The sequence below is a fragment of the Mchenga conophoros genome, linkage group LG22 (assembly GCF_057382185.1).
Source record: "Mchenga conophoros isolate Kocher_MC1m ecotype Shallow Benthic linkage group LG22, M_conophoros_male_GT1.1, whole genome shotgun sequence".
Classification (NCBI taxonomy): Eukaryota; Metazoa; Chordata; class Actinopteri; order Cichliformes; family Cichlidae; genus Mchenga; species Mchenga conophoros.
The window spans coordinates 8,928,497-8,950,486 of NC_140546.1; the positions used below are offsets into that span (position 1 = coordinate 8,928,497).

At 41.9% G+C, this 21,990-nt stretch overlaps 1 protein-coding gene across 10 annotated transcripts in view; it reads right to left on the minus strand.

Annotated features, from left to right (window-relative positions):
• Positions 1 to 21,990, minus strand: part of macf1a (microtubule actin crosslinking factor 1a) — a 231,165-nt gene that overhangs the window by 90,646 nt on the left and 118,529 nt on the right. For all 10 annotated transcript variants that reach the window (XM_085263536.1, XM_085263533.1, XM_085263535.1 and 7 more), the window contains 16 exons: positions 15,836 to 16,002; positions 15,376 to 15,488; positions 14,218 to 14,324; positions 13,700 to 13,819; positions 12,577 to 12,672; positions 11,804 to 11,931; positions 11,610 to 11,703; positions 10,964 to 11,118; positions 9,916 to 10,210; positions 9,471 to 9,599; positions 9,308 to 9,385; positions 8,160 to 8,321; positions 7,855 to 7,959; positions 7,289 to 7,384; positions 7,044 to 7,169; positions 1,367 to 1,519 (listed from right to left, as the gene is read on the minus strand). In XM_085263536.1, the coding sequence (XP_085119662.1) occupies positions 1,367 to 1,519; positions 7,044 to 7,169; positions 7,289 to 7,384; positions 7,855 to 7,959; positions 8,160 to 8,321; positions 9,308 to 9,385; positions 9,471 to 9,599; positions 9,916 to 10,210; positions 10,964 to 11,118; positions 11,610 to 11,703; positions 11,804 to 11,931; positions 12,577 to 12,672; positions 13,700 to 13,819; positions 14,218 to 14,324; positions 15,376 to 15,488; positions 15,836 to 16,002 (2,124 nt within the window). The remainder of the gene's footprint in view (positions 1 to 1,366; positions 1,520 to 7,043; positions 7,170 to 7,288; positions 7,385 to 7,854; positions 7,960 to 8,159; positions 8,322 to 9,307; positions 9,386 to 9,470; positions 9,600 to 9,915; positions 10,211 to 10,963; positions 11,119 to 11,609; positions 11,704 to 11,803; positions 11,932 to 12,576; positions 12,673 to 13,699; positions 13,820 to 14,217; positions 14,325 to 15,375; positions 15,489 to 15,835; positions 16,003 to 21,990) is intronic.

Below are 21,990 nucleotides of genomic sequence, written 5' to 3' on the forward strand. Positions count from 1 at the left end.
ATAATCAACTTTTGTGAGATTATCCTATCACCCGATTCTGGCTATGAGAACACCATAAACATATGCACATATAGAAAGAGTCACTTGGACTTTATAATGAAACACTTAAATAAACATAATTGGCTGATTTGATTAGGAAAACACCACTAAATTATATTTTCCTGTAAAAACATAAAACACAATAAGCTTTCAGATTTTTGTTCCAGGGAGGAAATCCAGTAAAAGGTACTCTGAACCATTTCATGGGTAATTTCATCTAATTTATTCCAAGAAGTCTGAGAGTGCAGGCATAAAGTTTATTACCAATTATACAACCTGAAATCAGCTGATAAGAAAGCGGCACCTGGGGCAGTACAGTGTGTGCAGTGTCAAAATCTGAGGTGAGAGAGGGAGAATATAGGCAGCTATACCTGAACGTTTGTCTTGCCAGCCCAGCCGACAGACGAGGGGGAAGGGAGGGAAGAGAATGAGGAGGAGGAAGAGGAGGGAGTGAGAGGGGAGAGGCCAAAAAAAGGTACATGAGGGTATGGAAAGAAAGGAGAAGACACAGGAAAGTGAAGGAGAGAAAGATTACTTTTGGTTCATGTGCACGTTTGTCCAGATGTTTTTTTATAACTGTCAGCTGTGTGCGAGGTTTCGTCACGTTGCTTTAGATCAGTGATGGGGTGGAGGACCAAACCACCTTCATCCTTTACCTGGAAACAAGACCTCACATCTGGTATGCTTCAGGGAGCAAACCACCCTGGGCAATCTAACACATAGTAGACTAAATATAGCAGCGCTGGGGGCAGCTGTATGTCCGTGCCAAGCTCTCAGGGTGCAAAGAGGATGGGACAGATGTATAATTGATTAGCTTTTAGATTCCCAGAGGTCATCACAGCTGAATCTGAGAGTGAATCTCATAATGCCTGAGTTATCTTTCTTAAAGACTCAGTCAGAGTGTTTTCTGAGGAGGACAAAGGCAAAGGTCATAAGTTCTGGTTAATTATGTCCATTCAGTTTCCAAATTTCGACATGCTGGTTTTAAAAAAAAGAAAAGAAAAAGAAGAAAACTGGAGCTGTGTGAAAAAAAGAAGAAATCCACTGCTGTGCGATATTCATCGTTATGGAGGAAACTGTTCATGTAGATGTTTACATCAATCTAAATTTCACGAGCAGAAAACAGTAGCTGAGTAAGGACTTTGTGGGGAAGTGCAGGGCGGGGGGGGGGGGGGCTGGTTGGTGGTGAGGGGCGAAACAATCGAGAGGTGAGGTCAGAGGTGAGTCGGTGCTAAATATGCACACTTTTTTCTTAAACAAAGTCACAGATTTGAGGGACATGCCCACATGTTCATGAGGTGTAATGATACTGCTCTGGGTGCCGTACCTCGATCTGCTTGTAGTCACAGATGGCTTTGATGGGTGTTGTAGTTCCCAGAGTGCTCTCTGCACTGCGGGGGCGCAGCTGCACCACCGTCTTGGCCCGGCCCACCAGGCTAGCTACTGTACTCCGATACTCAATGAGCTGCTCTTTCTCCTCCTACAGGAAGGAAAACAACAACAACATTAAACATTGAAACTCTTTATGAAGACTGTACATGTGTGGATTTACAATAACATTCATCTAAAGGCATTTTTTCCATTGTAAGGTAAAGATCTATGTATCTGAGAACTTAAAGCAGGGACGTTAACAGCATGCTGACCTTTCCATTAGGTAATTATTTGATAATTACCCATGTCACACGCCATAAATAATAAACAATGTTAAAAAACTACGGCAGATCTATCAGGTTGCATTTTAGATGCATTTTAACAGATAAATATGTAATTAAACACCAAATATATAAAAATTCTAAATATCTGTAGCAAAATGCAGTGTATGGAAGTCAATCCAGCAGCTACGGTGGCCCTGAGAGGCCAAACGGAGTGCAACTTAAGAAAACACCAGCAACAAGAAAAACGCTCCAAAAGCACACAAAACACAACAAAAATAGGGTCAAACGACAACGGAAATAGAAAAAAAAAAAACACAAGGGAAGTGTTTCTGGGGAAACAATAACCCCACGGACCAGTTGCAGGAACCAAAAATATGCCTATAATTGCACTGGGAGACACTTAAAAGAAGTGGAGGATCTATCAGTTTTGTGAGGAAAGCAAAGATGAGAGGTAAGTGCGTCATCAGTATTATATGGATCATGATAAAACACGCCTACCATGTTTTGGGTTCCTGCAACTGGTCCGTCGGGTTATTGTCTCCCCAGAAACACTTATCTTGTGTTTTTTCCCCATTTCTGTTTTTGTTTTTCCTATTTCCATTGTGTTTTGTGTGCTTTTGCAGCATTTTTCTTATTGCAGTCCGTTTGACCTCTCAGGGCCACCGTAAGCAGCAGACGTTTCAGTCTAAATCACAAATAACGCTGGAGAAATCCGTGAATGAGTTTACAAAATCTTCAGAAAATCCTTCCAGTAGACATTTAGATGTTTCACCCTATATCATCTTTCCTCAAGTTTTTCATTTTCACACCACAAAATCCACCCAAATGATATTTAAGCAACATTTTCTGTCTGAAGTCCTTCAACACATAATCAGCTTAACGGCCTATTAGCCTGTAGCTGCTGAGATGAGTGGGCCTGCTGCTTCCTGACTCAGCTGCCCATGTTAGCCTGACCACTAAGCATTAAACATTTAACATGGGCTTTTCACCATGACAGGTAGAATTACACTTCACTTCTCTCTCGCCCCTAAAGCAGAAGCAGAGAGAGTCATTAAGGATTCATTAGAGAGGGAGACAACAAGGAGACAGTTACAGGTACAGGAAAGAAAACATTGAATGGAGCCGAGAGTTAGACACAGTCTGAGGCAGAGAGCTAATAACTTCATACATCACACCCCAGGAATGAATTTCACAGTGAGATGGCATTCGCTGCAGTCAGCAGGACCAGTGACAAACATAATTTACACAGACATAAATTATAATGTGGATGCATGAGGAATTCTAGTTAATTACAACCACAGGGTGTCAAGGACTTCTTTAAAACAAATTAGATCACCAGAGAAGCCTTGCACTAAAAGAAGACCGTGGATAACATGTATGACAGCATTATGATAGCAAGAAATTGTAGTAACACAGGCTGCAGGTTAGCTTGAATGATTACAGTCATGTTATTTCATTATTGGCACTGGATTGCCCAATCAAATTTCTTAACATAACCAGCTTTTCCTTACCTTACCTGTGAACTCATTAACCAGTTCTTTTCATTTTTACAACAGAGTTTAAACTTCCATTGTTTTCATTCAAATTCTATTCTTTTCATTCAAATTCCGTTCTTTTCATTGAAATTCTGTTGTTTTCATTCTAATTCTGTTGTTTTCATTCAAATTCCATTGTTTTCATTCTAATTCTGTTGTTTGTTTTAAACTTCCATTGTTTGTTTTCAAATTCTGTTGTTTTCATTCAAATTCTGTTCTGTTCATTCTAATTCTGTTGTTTTCATTCAAATTCCGTTGTTTTCATTCAAATTCCGTTGTTTTCATTCAAATTCCGTTGTTTTCATTCAAATTCCGTTGTTTTCATTCAAATTCCATTGTTTTCATTCAAATTCTGTTGTTTTCATTCAAATTCTGTTGTTTTCATTCAAATTCTGTTGTTTTCATTCAAATTCAGTTGTTTTCATTCAAATTCTGTTGTTTTCATTCAAATTCTGTTGTTTTCATTCAAATTCTGTTGTTTTCATTCAAATTCCATTGTTTTCATTCAAATTCAGTTCTTTTCATTCTATTTCCATTGTTTTCATTCAAATTCCATTGTTTGTTCTAAAATTCCGTCGTTTTCATGTTAATTCCGTTGTTTTCATTCAAATTCCATTGTTTTCATTCAAATTCCATTGTTTTCATTCAAATTCCGTTGTTTTCATTCAAATTCCATTGTTTTCATTCAAATTCTGTTGTTTTCATTCAAATTCTGTTGTTTTCATTCAAATTCTGTTGTTTTCATTCAAATTCCATTGTTTTCATTCAAATTCCATTGTTTTCATTCAAATTCCGTTGTTTTCATTCAAATTCCGTTGTTTTGATTCAAATTCCGTTGTTTTGATTCAAATTCAGTTGTTTTCATTCAAATTCAGTTGTTTTCATTCTATTTCCATTGTTTTCATTCTATTTCCATTGTTTTCATTCAAATTCCATTGTTTGTTCTAAAATTCCGTCGTTTTCATGTTAATTCCGTTGTTTTCATTCAAATTCCGTTGTTTTCATTCAAATTCCATTGTTTTGATTCAAATTCCATTGTTTTCATTCAAATTCCATTGTTTTCATTCAAATTCCATTGTTTTGATTCAAATTCCATTGTTTTCATCCAAATTCCATTGTTTTCATCCAAATTCCGTTGTTTTCATCCAAATTCCATTGTTTTGATTCAAATTCTGTTCTGTTCATTCAAATTCCATTGTTTTCATTCAAATTCCGTTGTTTGTATATTATAGTGTTATAGTGGAGTGAGACAACTGCAAGATACAGACTGCAACTAACAGCATAATCCAGCGCGCCAGCCGTGATCGTATAGTGGTTAGTACTCTGCATTGTGGCCGCAGCAACCCCGGTTTGAATCCGGGTCACGGCAGCGTGGTCTGACGGTAAATAATGTCTGCTGTTCTTTTGCGCATCGTACAGGTCACTGTTCAGGTATATCAATCAATCAGAACTTTATTTGTCACATGCAAGTTGCCCTGCAGTGAAATGGGAAACCCCCCCCACACACACACACACACACACACACACACACCCCTTACATACACAACACAGACATCACATGGGGAGACAGGTCGGAGATCGGTAGTATTACGGGAAAAACACTGAATTGCACAATACAATGGGAAAGTCCAAGAGTGAAAAAAGAGACCTCTACTCATGTTGGGCTCATATGGGAGGACAGCATGAGAACAGTAAACAAAAAAACACCTCTGCACAGAAAGCACATAAATGTCCACAGCACAACATTGTGGAGCACGTGACAAGCAACAGGGGTGGGTGGGGGGTGAGGAGTAATCCGAAACAAACACTGCAGCCATCCTGCCCTGCGCTATTATTCCAGTGCTGGGCCCAGACCCGCCGTGTTCTCCAGGAGGGAACAAGCATAGAAGAGGTTGGAAAGGGAGGCGGGGATCAGTGAGTGCGTATCAGTGTATGTGTGTGCGTGTCCAGAGTTCAGCTGAGACAGTGTCCTTCGCCCTGCCAGGCTAAGTAAACAGTCTTCCAGCCAACCCAGGTGGCCTTGCATACAATGGGAAGAACAGTCTAAACACAGTCGTTATCAGGGTGTTTTTGTTCAGCTCCAGCCTTGAGACCGCAGCTGGCGCCGAAGGGATAGCTGCATGAAGTGATGGTGGTTTTTACTTTAGTGCGAACAACTCATGAGAATTTCAAAGCTGTTCTAACAGTCCGACACTGGTCTCTCAATCTCCCGTTGGAGATCCGCCCTGTTCTGACGGTAAATTAATGTCTGCTGTTCCTTTGCACATAGTACAGGTCACTGTTCGGGTATATATAGTGGAGCATATTAGGGAGAGGTTCCTGAACAAGGAGATAATACGTATTTTATCTTACTTCAAAGGCAACAAATGCCTGTGGTATCTAACCACATATGAAGAAGTCATTCAGTGACAGTCCACAAAGGAAAGATTAGGCAGGAAACAAGTCAGAATGGAGGGAGAGGTCTGATCAAACGGACACTGCTAAACACCAATCTCCACCTTAAAGAAGCTGAATAGGATGATTCAATGTTCCTGTCTCAGTTATTATCTCTGTCAAACAAAAGTTCAGCTGCTTCTTTGTTATGTCATTTAAAGGTACCTGCAGGACCGGCCTAAGAAAAGCATCTGTTTGTGACACCCGCTCTCTCGCACACCTCTTTAATAAGAGGACATGGATGCTGCTCTGGCCTGTGGAGCGATGCCCACACTAACCCTGCCATCTGCTCGAAGTCAGAGGAGTGAGTGTGTGTGTGTGTGTGTGTGTGTGTGTGTGTGTGTGTGTGTGTGTGTGTGTGTGTGTGTGTGTGTGTGTGTGTGTGTGAGAGAAGTAGGTGCAAATATGGCAGGCTTGCAAATGTGCCATGGGGGGGAGATGATTCAGGACTCTGTAACAGATTACTTTGCCCTGTCACATGAGGTGCTGCAGCCGCCCGAGGCAGAGCAAAAACAATCAGGAGGACGCTGCAACACCAGCAGCTCAGCTACTGCAGGTCTCTGATGCTATAGTGGTTAGAAAAATGCTGTATCATTCCTGATAATATGTCAGTCTGGGAGTATACTGAATGTTCGAGTTTGCACTTTGTGCACACGGTGGAAGCAGAGATTGAGGATGCTCAGTTATCTGGGATAGAAATGTGCTACTTAAAATGTTCATTGTACAATATTTTCTGGTTTGCACATGACTCTGCAGCTGTGACTGAGTGGTACGTTTGATGGTTTGAAACCTGGTTCTTCTAGTACTTAGGTCAGAGTGGCTCCAGGTAAGACACCACCTTCATAATTTGCCCCTGGGGTGTGTTAAAGGTGTGTGAGTGAAACCAAAGCACTGTCTGTGTAGTAGTTAGGGAAAAGTGCTTTTTTAAAAATAAATCCTAAATATCAAGTAAAGTTGAGATGTTGACACAGAGTTAGAGAAGGAAACAAAGACCCTTCTTAGATTAGAAGTGGACACTCTCAACTAGTCTCTTACGCACAAGGGGTTGCCACAGCAGGTAGCTGTGCATGTTTGATTTGGTGTTACACCAGATGGCCTCTTCCTCCCAGGATCAAATTGGGGATGTTTGTTAAGCACTACACTATGGAGCCGCTTCTTGAAATTATCTCGCTAAATGGAGACATGATGTCAAACAACCTCTGTTATTGTCTCTCTGTTATCGGTCACTGAGCTCCAGTAGAGGTTAACATGACACAATTCTTTGCAGTAAATCTAGTGAAAATATAAAACCACAGTCGGTCTTTCCTTCAGCACCATAAATCTGTCTGGCATAGAAGAAACTGAATATTATTCGTAAGACAGAAAGCAAATGTGTAGATACCATTGAGTCCTGCAGCAAGTCTTCCAGTTTGCTGAGCCTGCTGTTCTTATCACAGGTATATTGTCTCTTGATGGTTTCCTGGAGCTGGCGGAGGTATGACTCACAGTCCCGGGCGTCAGTCATGAACTGACAAAAGTAAAAATGGATTTGCATGTAATAATACAAAATCATTTTAATATAAGCCTAATTATATATGTGGATGAACTCTTTTGCCAAACTCAGAAAAATAAGAATTTCAGCCTCACCTGGAAGTACGCCGTGTTGTCTTTGAGATGCTGCTCCACACACAAGCAGAGCTGGTCCACCCACTGCCACTGGGTCTGCAGGGCTGCACTGTAAGCCTGATAACAGGGAGATGGATGGATATTGAAAGTTGGTGCCATGCTAAACTTATGTAAGAGGTCCTTTAGGGGAAATAAGTGAGATTTTTACAGTCTCCGATCATATAAACTGCCTGTAATCTATCTGCAAGGCTCTAACTGGGATGTTAATCAGCACAGACAGAGTCAGCGTTTCACCCAGCCAGGGGTTTCTGGCTCTCAGCAGTGATAGAGGACAAGCAGCATTAGCATGAAACTGGTATGAAAACCATATCCCAAATAAGTGTAGCTACACCAGTATTTTAAAACGTACATAGTAATTCCTGCTCGTCGCCAAGGAAGGCTTAGAAAAAGTGAGTGCAAAGTGAATAAAAGAGCATTTTAACAAAAGCAACGTGGTTGATTTGTTCCAGACAAGCGAGCCACGGATACGGAAACCCAGCATCTTTAAAGGTCATCCAGCCCGAATGAATAAAAATCATGAAATTCACCTCCACGGTCTGCTTGGCAGGATGGTTCTCCTGACACAGACGGCTGGCCGTTTCCTGGAGTGACCGCATCACATCTCGTTTTTCATCCAGCTCTAACCTCATTTCCTGCAGGCAGAACAGGAAGCGGGGAAGGTTAAAGGTGAAGACAAACAGTCTAATGCAAAGTTACTCTTTATATGTTGGGAGGTAAACAAGACTTTTATCTTGACTTTAAATACACGTGGAAACCAAGTGAGGTTAAAGGTTTGCAATTTGTGACGGAGGAAACCGTCCGTGTGTGCGTCTCTCCTCTTCCTCACACTCACACTGTATAATTCTTTCTTTGCGTTCGTGTTGGTGTTGTTGTCGCTCCAGTCGTAGGCGATCTCCTCCTCCTCCCTCTCGTTGAGCCAGATCAGCTCGTCAGTGCATTGCGACACAAACATGTGCAGGCTCTCCAAGCTCCGCAGGCGCCATGACGAATGTTCCTATGGCAACCACACAAACAAAGCCCCATGCTAATCAGCAGTGCAGAAGCAAATACTGCAAAAGGATCCCTCTTACTTGGAAATTTGAATTACACTGACGATCCAGATGCATCTTCCCAGAAAACTAATGACAAACACTGCCCCATGTAAGAGCCCAATGTCCCGCATGTAATTCCTTAAAGGGTGCTGAACGCTAAAATCAAATTTGGATAGTGTTGTGATGGCAATTGTTTTAGTGCAAGTTGCCCATGTATGCAGGTGTAGAAATATTTGCCTTTTCTTCACTTGTGGTGGGAAAAAGTAATTTAGAAAAACTCTGAAATAATGTCTATTTACAGAAATCGTGACCTGTAAAGAGGTGGAGTAAATTTTAAAAAGTAAATAAATCTGAAAACCTTTTCATGAGCAGAGAACTCTTTTCTTTCTAACAAACTACACTCACTGAGCGTCCATCTACACTTGACAGGATATAAACTCAACTGCGGCTCCCTCGGCTGAGCTGTAACGTTAGCCAGCCGCACATTTTATTTTGGTTGGTGACATAGACAGATGGATAAATGGCGATACAGGCCAGAGGAGAAATGCATAAATATTTCAAAGTGAGCTGTGCCTGTGGTTTATTTTCCCCTTCTTTGTCCTGAATGTTATTAATGCATTTAATACATTTAAAATAGCTTTTTTAGAGGTAAATCTACAAGCACATACTTCTTAAAAACCCACAGAAGCCAAGAAGAAAAACAGATTGAGAGGAATAAGTATGGATGTGATTACAAATATATTATGGGATGAATAGAAAACAGAGGACAGAGAAGAGACAAAAAGGGGGGACATTTAGGGGCAGCAGGAGAAGACAGCGCAGATGCAGATTTGTGCCACGCTATAATGGGATTAACTGAGGATGCTGGGTGAGCTGGGGAAACAAAGAAGTGCAGAGGAACTCAAACACACACAAACAAAGCCACAAGCCCCTCTGAGCTGAGACTGACCAGTAGTTTGCAGTATTGGTTCTCCAGCTTGGCCAGCGTCTCAGAGTAACTGCTCTTGAAGTTGGGAGAGACTTTAGCCTGGAGGAGAGAAAGTGAAGCCTCGTTACAAAGACCATCACTGGACAGACGCCTGTGTTTGCAAAGGGAGGAGGGATGTGTGAACCTCGTAGCTGCGTGCCTCCTGCAGGCTGTTCATCAGCTCTTCAATCGCAGTGTGTATGTTGTTGTGCTCGTCGAGGTTTTTTTCTACAGAGGTGAGGTCTGCACCCCACTCGGCGCGCTCCAACAGCTCCTAAAACACAAACACAGAATGATTTACCCACTGAAAATTACAGATATCTTCTATTATATGTCTTTGAATGCTTTTAACACCTCGCTTCAGTTGAATGTGATGTTTTTAGGCTTGTGACGACTTCTGAATCCATATGTGACTTTTTTACAAATTCTGATTCATGTTTTATGATATTTAGGATGCTTTTAATTCATATTTCACCAAATTACTACATTTTATTTTCAGTATTTAAATAATTTAATAATAAAACAGCGTATAAAATAATCAGCAGTAAAAACAACAGCCCTAATTTTAAGAGAGGCTGACAGAGACTGACCTGCGTCTCCTCCACCCATCCGAGCAGCTCGTAGATGAACCTCAGGCTTCCTTCGTCCTCTGATGAAGACATGGCCACCAGCTGGGACCGAGCCATCGGTCGCCGCAGGAGTGCGGCTCCGACCGCTCCCACAGCTCCCAGCAGCGTCTGACCCAGAGACAGGCCCGTATCAGGGGGTCTCTGGTGGGTGTGCTCTGTCCCCGTGGTGCCCAGGGCCTGAGAGAAGTGGCCTTTCCTGTAGACGCTGGAGCACTGCAGTCTGAGGGAGACCAGCTCCTCTTGTAGGCGGGAAACTCTGATGAAAGAAAAGAAAAAAAAGCACATAACTGATCACATTATTATAAACCTATGAAACATTTAATAATCTTTGACAGTATGATCCTGCTACAAAGCTGAGTTCTTTTTTTAAAGGTACTGCTGCTTTAAAGGGCAGCACACAGTGGCAGATTTACAAAATAGTTGTTTCATTAGCTTTCATAACAGCAGTGCAAATTAGACGGAGCAGCATGCTGATGAGACGCAAAATGAGGACACGCTTTCCATCATTTTTTGACACCACTGGTTTATATCAGTGAACACTAGATGCAGAGGAGGATACAATAGGTATTAATACAAAACAAAAACACAACAGGCAACTTGTTGACCTATAATGAGTAGCTTGTATTCCCAGCTATTAATCTAAATTGTCCAGATCATAACAATTAATTGAAGACTGCTGTGATAGAGCTGAAACTGCCTAAATCATTTTAGGTCTATAAAATAATGCAGAAATCACAAAAACTATAATAAATTAAACCAACATTAAATTAAGGAATATAAAGAAATTAAAAGGTGTAATAAGAAAAGATTAAGGTTAAAAAAATGAAATAAGTAAATAAATTAAATTAAATAGATTTATAGATATATATTTTTGGGACATTTAATTACTTTAAAAATAAATAAAACAGAATCACTAAGAGGGTTTTTTTGTATTAATTTTTGAAATGCTGGCATGTTTGGTCCTTCAAAAAGACCAAGCCACTGACTCCATCCCACCACCATGACTCACCTGAACACCAGCTGCTCCACCTGGTAGTATTTCTCATCTCTCAGGATTTTGAGCTCCTGGTAGAGTTGTTGAATCAGAGACTCGCAGTCCTGCAGGTAACAGGCCAGCTCTCTCTCGCACTGCACGCCCTCGCCGCTCTCCGCTCGAGACATGTCCTGGAGACCAGGGGAGGGATCATTGATCAGTTTTGTTTGGCTTTTCTGTTATTATGAAGTATGACGACCTGAGGATTCGTGTTTACACAGAGATAAATTCAGTAAACAGTAAAGTGGAATCAAAGTGGACAGCAGCAAATACTAGCAGGAGCAATAAAGTGAAAACAAATATATAAAAATCAGGGTACAAAGAAACTCCAGACCCAGCACATCACTTATTCTGTCTAACGTCCCTTCATTCAGGCAGGAAGTTGTGCTCAGGCCGAGGAACACAGTCAAAGGAAGGAGTGAGCATGTTTGCAGAGGGCAGGGGAAGTGGTGTGTAAATATTTACAGTCCCAAAAGAGCGCTCACGTTTACGGCTTGGTCACATTAACACCCTGTAAAATACTCGGCCAAATTATTAAACAGTTACCCAACATAAACCCAGGGACTCTGTGTGTGTGAGAGGAAATTAAATGGATGTGAAGTGAGAGAGGTTCAGCGCTCACAGCCTGGAGTGTGTTCTTAGCGAGGGTGAGTTTCTCCTCGCAGTCCAGAGACATGTTCTGGATCTTATTGGCTCTCTGGAGCAGCAGGTCTAGCCTGTAAATGCACACAGAAGATGATGAAAAAAAAATGGGATCAGCAGTTATGATTTAATTATATGCAACATGTGAAGAGATTTGTGTGTGTGTGTGTGTACCTTTCCACAGCTGGCCGGAGAACCTTTTCTCTCTCCAGCATCTCCAGGATGAGTTTACCCCAATCCTCCTCCAGGTCATTGGGATGAAGGCCCTGAGGAAGCTTAATGCGACCAAACTCTATCCACACCTGGAATAAACAAACACACACGCAGCGTAAATACATGCCAAACATCCCAACATCTGTTAGTACAAGCCAGCTATGGTTCCCACATTTTTCATAATTGTTTGGAGGGTGATTCTTTTAAATAGCGCTCCCAATAAATTGCATTGCATCGGAGTACTTCTAAAAAACGAAAATAAAAGCTGCTACAGTCTGTGGAGGCAGCTTTTTAACAGAGCTCGCTAAGGTCAAAATATGGTCACCTCTACCTCCTAAAAATCCAAAGCCGTGAAGCTCAAGACGAGGCTTCAAAGTGGGACGCGCTACCAAAGCCATTACATCAGTGACCCCATTTATGAGCAATCATAAGTCACGCCGCAGAAAAACCCCGGTAACATCAGCTGAGTGAGAATAAAATGGGAACTATTATCGGCTATCATGTGTTTGTTTACAATCAAACAATCTGCTGCTTTGATAACAGCTCGACGAAAGAAACGACTTCGCTTCGGGAGGCGAACGTGTGACTCAGCGCACACAAACACGCTGCCAACAATGTTCTCCAACTTCCTCTCGTTGACACAATCCCCCTGAGCTCGACCTCATGATGCACGGAAAGGTGCCAAGTGCTGGTCGCCTTTTCCTTCCTCGTCTCCACTCTTCATTTGTTCTTACCTCCAGCAGTTTGTAGAGGTGTTCGATGTGACCTTTCTCGATCTCCTTCGCGGGGATCTCCGTCTCTTTGAAATGGACGTACTCATTGTAAAGTGCCTGAAGAAGGAGAGAAACAGCGTTATGGAGTCGGTGTTAACGCAGGCTTTGTTTGAAGCCAGCACCTGTTTTCAAAGGTTACAGCTTCCTAATCACCGCCTGCCTGAGGGGTCATTCGTGACGTGAATCGGCTCTTTTTCTCCACATCTCGAGACACTTCGTCAACCATTATTCTTTCTACTTCAATCTAACAATCTTCAATCTTCTGCAAACTAACTCACTGACTCTTCCTTTATTTCGCCTTTAATCTGAATACACTGCTGTGTGAAGTTTCCACATTATTAAACCCTTCTACTCTCCCTCCTTGTGTCCTCCCTTTATTTGCTCTCTCAAGGTTTCACTGAAATTGTTTGTCAGCTGCCTTATTCAAGGCTACACGTCTGTGGGATTGCAGATACAAAGCTGGGAAGACATACAGGGATTCGATTACCACCACAGTCAAATGCATTCATGTTGCTGTCAAGCAAATTTGCATAAAAAACACCAGTTAGAATGAAGGTAAATCTGTATGTCACCAATTTTCCCAATGCTGGGTGAAACATTACACATTTTAAGTGCCGTTTGTCGGTTTATCAGCAACATTATGCAAAAACCACCAAACTGAATCTCATGAAACTGAGATTCAGTTTCATGAGCAAAGTAGAGAGTCGCAAAATATGGTGCGGGTGCAGATCAAAGAGCGGGTCTAGGAATTATCATAATTACTATTTAATATTACAAGATTGAGCTTCTTTTTTTCCATAGACTTACAAACCATCAGACAAATTTAATGAAACTTGGAGAGCAAGGCCAAAGAACGAGCTCGTTAAATTCTGGCTGGTGTCCAGATCACATTATTAGGAATAATAAAGTTCGGGGGATGGGTACTGACCTTACGGGGGGACGTCCTGAGTGCTCTTCTAATATATAATTTAGAATAATGATCACTTCAACTTACTCGAGTCTCCTTTATTTGGCTTATTAGGTGGTTTTCTTAAACATGGACTCTCGCACATCTAAATATTTAAAAGAAAACTGTCGTGTTCACCTTGAGTTCTACGGGGTTTTGTGGGAAGTTCTTGTTGGCCATGAGGGCCGTGTGCTGGCGGCTCCACTGGAGCAGAGACGAGAACCTGGACTGGTACTCCGACCAGCGCTGATCCACCTCCTGAGGATGGGGGAGAGAAAGAAAATGTCGCAGACGTGACAGAAGCTGTTCATTAGTGGGAAATCATGCATCACACATTCACACACTGCCTGGCAACAGGTAGGCTGGCTCATAATGAATGGCTGGAACAGTTTTAAATTAACTGCATGATTATTTAAAGGTTTTGGCTCATTACTCAAAAAGGTCCACAGTGAACTAATAATAACCTGCCTAAATGTATTCATGTTTTAATGTTAACAGGATATGGAGGAACAGTACTGCAGGAATGTGCTACGAACTGCACGGCATGCATGCTAACAAATCACATGCAGTCCTGGGAAGTGTAGTGCATGCTTTAAACTGAACAAATTATAAATAAATAAATAAAGGCATGAATGGTAAACAAGACCGTGACGTACGTGTGCGCCGATGCCCTCTCCACCCTCGGGGATTTTAGGGAAGGCATCGTAGATTGAGGATACATAAGTGATGACTGACTTCTCATCTGGAGAGGGAACATCAACGTCTGGGGAGAAAATGAGAGGGGATGAAGTGAAAAGCTGCGGGAATTATGCAGATAGTTTGGTGCTTGTTACATTATCAGTTAGAGAGAGAGAAAAAACAGCCTCTGAGGTTTTCAGATATTTGGCTCAGTGTTAAACCCAAACCCACACGTGAATCAGTTAATGAACTGTAACCATAAATCAAGCAGCCAGTAAGATTTAGGAAGGCTCAGTGTTTATATGAACATTTTCACAGCTGTGTCCGTCTGTAACAAGATAAAAGGAACAATTAAGTTGCATCTGAAGTACCGACTTTCAGTCTTGAACTGTTTGAGAGACTGACGAAAAGCATTACTTAGTCTATTTTCTGATGCTCAAATGTAGCCGTTTCTTGGTCAGGCATGTAGCATTTTTCATGATTTTATTGATAAATTAAGCAGATCAAAGGTTTGGGAATAAGTCCAGGTCCTGCAGTTGTATCTGGAAACTTGATGTGAAATCAAAACACGGGGTCAAAAGAGCCCTTCCAAGTGAAACAGGCCGTCTATTCAGATCTGTTGTGGTGGTGTGGATTAAAAAAACCAAACTGTCAATTAAAGCAAAAGTAATCACTTAATATAAGCCTTATAAATACAACAGGAAAAAATACAGGCTGTAGAAACAGCCTGTATTGTTTGTGCCAACAAACACTTCTCTAAGGTCTCTGGAGGTCTTCAGCAGCTTTTCCTGGAATGACTGGTCTATGATGAGTCTTTGAGGCGTTTTTTTCTTCAGGGGAAACAGACCTAAATATATAAAAGGGTTTTCCACACAGAGCCAGGGTCTGGAGCTAGAGCCATTAAAGATACAGTTGTAAATATGAAAGTGTATGCTTGTGGGTCATTACTGGTTGCCTGGGAGGTTGGCAAGCTTTCAAAATAAAAGCTGGAAGACAATAGGACAGCCTAATTTGAATTTCAAGTTTACAATTTTCGTTAAATATAAGAAGCTCAGTTAGTAAAACACTGAAGACCTGTCTGTGCTCGGCCATGAACAAGCTGGCCAGATTACTCAACAGTGGATCAACAGTCTCACCCTCAGCATCCAGCAGTCTGGTCACACCTAACGACTCAGCGATCTCGAAGGCCTGCTCCAGGTTCTCACGGTTACTCTGCCGTGACACCACCTCCATGTCGATCAGGTCGGGCCTGAAAAAGGAGTTGGAACAAAAAAAAGCTTTGTTTTGCTTTTTTCCTGTTTGTTTGTGGTCGTCAGACTCTGTTTATGTTTATCAGATTTTACAGATCATTTCTGCTGCGTCTGCTGTGAAAATATCACCCAACATTAGCATGAGATCATGAATTACTGTCCTTGTCTGATGATTTCAGATCAGATTAAGATCAAACCACTTCAATCACACAACCAGATACATTGTTACAAGTATTTGTTGAAACTATATTAACCATTTTGACATCACCAATTAATATTTTGTGTGTTGAAGTCAGTCTGTGTGTCTCTCAGAAGGACATTTTAATCACGCCCTTCGTCGTCTAACCTGTATCTGTGCAGCAGAGCGTTGAACATGCGTCCGTCGCTCCACGATGAGGTGAAGTTGACGCAGCGGAGGCCGGGGTAGCCTTCTATCGCCTGCTGGCTCCATAACAGCAGCTTCTCTTTGGCTGTGAGGTCAGCTGACTCGCCGCACACGTAGATTTCTGAAATCTGAGGGAGAGAGAGAGAGACGGGGTTACGACTGGTATTCGCCACCCCCCCCTCACCTCTGCAGAGCTGTGATCTGAGAGTCAAAATGTTTCGGGCTTCGTTGCCAAATGTACTGAAACACATTAAAACAATATTCAGACTCACAAAAACAAATCTAATCAGGATCCAGCATGTGGGGACTTTTCTCATTATTTTCTGTGCACTGATGCATTCAGCCTCTCTCCATCAGCTTCATTGCAGACACACAGACGCAGCTACAGTGAGTTGGCAGAAACGTTCTCTCTCCCTCTCTGTATGAAACTAACTCACTGCAGAGATTTTATTTCCTTTTATTCAACCCGCTCGCTCTTTTCAGACCATCACTTTCCTGACACTTAATGACTGAGTGCATGTGTGATATCTGGATGTGTTCGTTTCAGAGGCGTTTTTATTAATGTTTATTAATGCCTTCTCCCATTTCCCGTCTGCAGCGTCTACAGTCTATCCTGCTCATTAGCTCACGTACACCCCCTACCCCCCAACCCTGTTCATCTGTCTCATGCCCCCCCGCCCAACCTCGATCTGTCTCTTCAGTTTTTCATGTCCTTTCATCTGCTCTGCTTCATATTCTGATCAATCTGCTCTTCCTTCTCATCCTCTTCCTCCTCTACATAAACTCAGAGTCCTCGTATCGTCTCCCCTGCTGTTTGTTTCACGGAGTTCAGAGACGACGTCAAATGCACACGATCTGACGGTTAAATATGTTAAACAAAATGCACTTGGCCACAAATAGGTTTGATTTTTGCATCGTCAGTGGGCCTTTACCAGTAATTGTTTAATTGATTAAGCTCGTTTCTTTTTAAAACATTGGGGATCCTTAAATTGCGCTTGTAGTAACTAACTGAAAAACACATTAAGAAAAAAAATTAATTATTTTTTAATAATTTGGGGGCAAAAAACAACTAAGAAGCCTAAACACTAATAATTTTCACAAACAAAAGAAGACATTTAACAGCCTTTAACCAGCCAGCTCCGGAGCACAAAACCCATAAGAGTTTTCAGTCTCGTGTATTCACAGCGAGCCAGAGGTTGTCGTCCTCCACTAAGGAGCTCCCTGAATTACATTAGCAAGAATTTTCAAATGGGAGAGCACGACTCATGCCAACTACCGTCTGTAATGACAGCTTCAGATAAACTCCTGCCTACAAACTGTATATAAACTGTGAACACAGCTTCCAGTTCTGAAAAGTGACACCAGTATAAAAGTGTTTAAAACCACATAAGTACCGTACAGACATTCACAGGTGTCAACTCTCTTTAAACACTGTTCTGATGGGTTCATAATCTCAGTTTCTGGTTTCAAGTCTTACTGAATAGAACAAGAAGTTAATTTTCTACATTACAGTTCAATTTGTTGTCTGAATGGATGATAAAGCAGAGTGAGTGTGCTCTACTGCGTAAAAATGAAAAACCAGCTGTGTGTGAGCATGCATTTTCTACTAACATTTCAGGAGTCTGTGTGTGCAAACGCCTCTAAACACCACAGATGCAGCAGCACACGGCTCCTGAAAGCTCTTCTAACGACGTGCATGCTTATTAGGGGTGGATCTAAAAGAAAGTCTTCCACAAAGACTGACGGCTTCCTAACGCTTGGTTCGGTTCACTTAGCTACACGACCACTCAGCCATTTACCCCCTGCGTTCTTCTTCCTCTCAGTTGGAGCTCTTTGGATCCATCTGCCCAGAGCAACAAAGGCAGAGTGACGTATAGGCGGTTACTGTCAGTGCTAGGCTACCGCTACTGTCATCTGTATTCTTCTGTCATCTCTCTTTCCCTAACTCAGCTACAGTCCGACACTCCACCCTCTCTCAGTCTTTCAGTTTTTCTCTCACTGCTGCTAATACAGAGCAGTATGAAAGTCCAGCGCGTGCCAGGAGACTGCAGCAACAGCCAAAAAGACGAGGAACGGGAGGGAGAGGAGAGAGAAGGAAACGTGATGAAGATGAGCAAGGTCGGCAACAGCACTGTGCATGTATAGCTTCCAGCTTCTCGTAAAGTAACATCTATTGAGTCCTCATTCACTCAGTGAAAATGACATATGCCAAAGATTCTGCATCACTAAAGGAGCCTCTCAACCACGATGTAAACACAAAACTGAGACGAACAAACGCTTCTGCTACATGACAACTCGTCATTATTCACACCACACATGCCTGCACTGAGACGTGGGGGCTACAGCGAGCAGGTTAGCATTTCTTACAGTTACTCCATGACTACACTGTCACTCAAACAGCAATCAACAAATATGTGTTTCGTGCACATGCAGCCTCCTTTGCAGGGAAATGCAGAGCATCGACTCCTCCATCTTAATATTGACACTGCACTCTGTGTGAGGTCTGCATCTGTGCACAGAGCCTGCACTCCCACTGCTACAGCACTTCATCCTCTTTTCCCCATTGTGCACGTCTGCCGTTCCCTCATGCATCAGGTGAATTAGTAAGTTTCAGAAGCTTTCAAACACAGCTTGTTATTTTGTGAGCTGCAGTACAATTTCTGTCAGGCCATTTGCTGCAGAGATACGGGCGACAGCGCCTGATAAAGCAGGTGAACCTTGAGTTTACGATATGAATGAGGCTGCGTGAAGCATGAACAGCAGAACAAGAGTGTCCTTCAAGTCGGCCCACGCTTCATAAATGCGTTTGCTTTAACCTACGGAGGATCAGAGGTACCAAAAATCACAAAATAATTTTATAAAAATGATTCACTAAATCATTAAATCTCTCTCTTGCTTTTCTGCCCATTTATTTCCCTAACCTCTTACTTCTGCATCTCTTTATGCTCTCCTTCTTTAGTGTGCAGAGGAAAAGGTTGTCATTTAAAGCATGTCATATTGTCAGCTGACTCAAAATGCCAGCTCACAGCAGAAATGGCTGAGACGCCTACAGTAATGCGACTTAAAAAAAAGAGAGACACATTTTATAAAATTAATGCTTATTCTGAAATTTTGATTTTCAAAGTTTTGCTCCTCAATGATCCAAAAAAAAAAACAAACTATAAGTTTATTACTGCTATCTCGCTGTAAACAAGTCTGCTTAGCCCAGTAGTTTATGTCTTTTGCGAACAGTCTCCGCAGTCATTAAACCATGTTGGCTTAACATTTAGCTTTCCTAAATTAATCTGTTGGGTATTCGGCTAACGAACGAAGACAAAACCGTTCAACTTTACAACTGTTTAATTAACTCGACCGAGTCTCCTGAAGCTCAGAGTCTAAAAATGTCCCCTGTCAACGCAACTTCAATGTAATCATTTAATACAGTTTTCTTCTTTTCCAATCATAAGTAAACAAACTCAAACTAAAAACTCAAACTTTCTGCCTCCATAATAACCGTGAAAACACGAATGACTGCGTGACATGGTGACATCAGCGTGGATCTTAACAGAGATTAAACGAAATAAAGGGATTTGAAACAACAAATTTGAACGTGTGAACAAGATACTCGCTAATTTCTACGCACAGTGAGTAAAGTTAAGATAAAGTACAGGTTAATGTCAGGTCACATGACATGTATGGCTTCTCCAGTTGAGCTAAAGGCCTGATTATATGTTCACTAAACACAGTTTATCTTCACGGTATGTGCAGGTGTGAAGTGCGGGTATGAACTTGTGAAGATGTGACGCTCATGCGTGACCCAGCCGTGTGAACGTTACTCCAGCTAAAGTATAAACAGACGCACACAGACTAGAGATTAGATCAGGTAGCAGCAGTGCTCAGTGCAGCTATGATCCAGTCACAAGCATCCATGATCCACTAGCAGCCCCCTGGGGCTCTGGACCAGCCCTCTTTTAGAAACATGGCCTCTTTGAAGTTTGCAGGGAGAGGAGGGAGGAGAGGGAGGGGTGAGTGCTGGATAGGAAAAATAAAAAAAGAATAAAAGATGGATTAATTGATTTATTTGACTTAAACATGAAGCACCTCTGCAAAATCATGTTTAAAGGCTGAAAAGATGGATGGGTGCATGAAGGCCAGAAAGATAAATGTTGGATGGATAGCTTCAGACACAGCAGGATGGGGGTAAACGGGTAAATTTGGGTGGTGTTTTCAGTGTGCGGTAGGAATCCCCTCTGGGCTCAATGAAGCAGCCGTCTCACTGATGAATGCACATTTCAAATCCCTTTTTTATGCAGACAAGGGCAACACACACCCACACACAAAGGACAGCTGCACTTTAAACTGAACACAGACACATCCTGACACTCACCCACCGTGACATGACGCAGGAGCACGCTCGACACACGAGTATTGATTATCGCTGCCCAGTAAAGCAGCATTTTAAACCGGGGAACTCTGCAGAGCCAGGATCTATAGCAAACGCGTGTTTCTCATGACTCAGCAGCAGCTGTGCACCAAATGAGATCACGTACAGCCTAACACAACCCGACAGCATCCCCTTACTGTACCGCCTTCAGCATGTGATGGAGAAGTGAACAAACCACAGCAGCCGTGGTAAAAAAGTGCCCATCATCTTTAAGCTGTATTACTGCAGTGGCTGCAGCAGGCTCTCTTATTTTCAAGGTTAAGGAGAGCTGAGCAGCTGTAAGCTAGCAGAGGAAGCCTCCCTCTTTCTGTTTTGGATCCCTCCTGCAAGTGTGTGCTGTAATAAGCCGAGGCCTGAGCAACAACCTGCATGTTTGCTTTTCAACACATTAAGTCGCTATTGCATCATCGACTTTTGGAGACTAATGTTTTATAGATTGATTCTCCTCTAGAAGCTCTTGTTATTTCTCAGTTATATCTGATCACATGTTAATGGGATTGCTGGTCTGCTATCAGAAAACAACACACTTAGCACTCAGATCTCAGCATCTGCACTATGGCTGGATTATGCAAAAGATTTAGAGCAGAACCGGCCCACCGGATGGTTTTGCAAAGTCTAAGAAATTGCAGAGAATTCATTAAAATTTCACATATTTCGATAAAAAGCACGGCTATTCCTGGTGTGGTGACGCAAGCATTTTTACACAGAAGTGGAAAGTTAAAGTAAAATTTAAGTTATTTCTAGATCTTAACTTCAAACTTGTTTGAATCACATTTAATACCATGTTGTTAAATTCCCAAATACTTTATATATTAAAAGTGTCGTACTCTGATCTGTAAATGGAACTGGACATACTATGATTAAATATTATCCAGTAGCTTTACTGGTCCATCACACTTGAGACCAACATGGCCTGTATGCAGTCCATGACCTAAAAAGAGTATGACACTCTGGTTTAGAGGCAGATTTATTTTTGAGATATCATATTGTGGCAGTAAAAGTAAATAACCTTCATGGTTCTGAACTTTTAGGACCTACTATGTGTTTGCAGTAGTAAACAATCCTGGCTCAGAATGGGTTTTTGGGTTGTGGCATTAAGAGTAATCCCTGAGCACAGAAAAGTTTGTCTGTTACTGTATAATAAAGAAATCTGTGCATTTTCCTGTTACTTCTGGCTACTTTATAGCTAATTTAGCAAGATTAAAAGGAATATCAAATTAACAAAACTGGTTAAAAAAATACAATTTATTTCACTGCTTTGGATTTTTCTCTGGCTCTGGTTAAAACTTCTTTAATGAGGTGCCAAAACTTCCTGTAGGCAGGAAAAAGCCTGTCCCCAAAGTCTCTTACCCAGCCAATACTGAGTAAGATGCATATTAGGAACTGACTGAAATTAAAGTTCCAGCCACACATTTTCTACTGCTTATCTGGGTGGAGTCAGCAGACAAAACAGAGGTGCCCAGACCTTCCTCTCCCCAGCCACCTCCTTCAGCTATTCTGGGGGAACGCCAAGGAGTTCCCAAACCAGCTAAGAGACTTAATCTCATCAGAGTGCCTTGGGTCTACCCTGGAGCTTCCGCTCAGTTGGACAAAATGAAACACCTCCTCTTAGAGACATGATAGTCAGATCTCTGAACCCCTCCAGGGTGATTCACTGGTCCCACTATGGTCCTGCTCTGTGCTCCAGCCACAA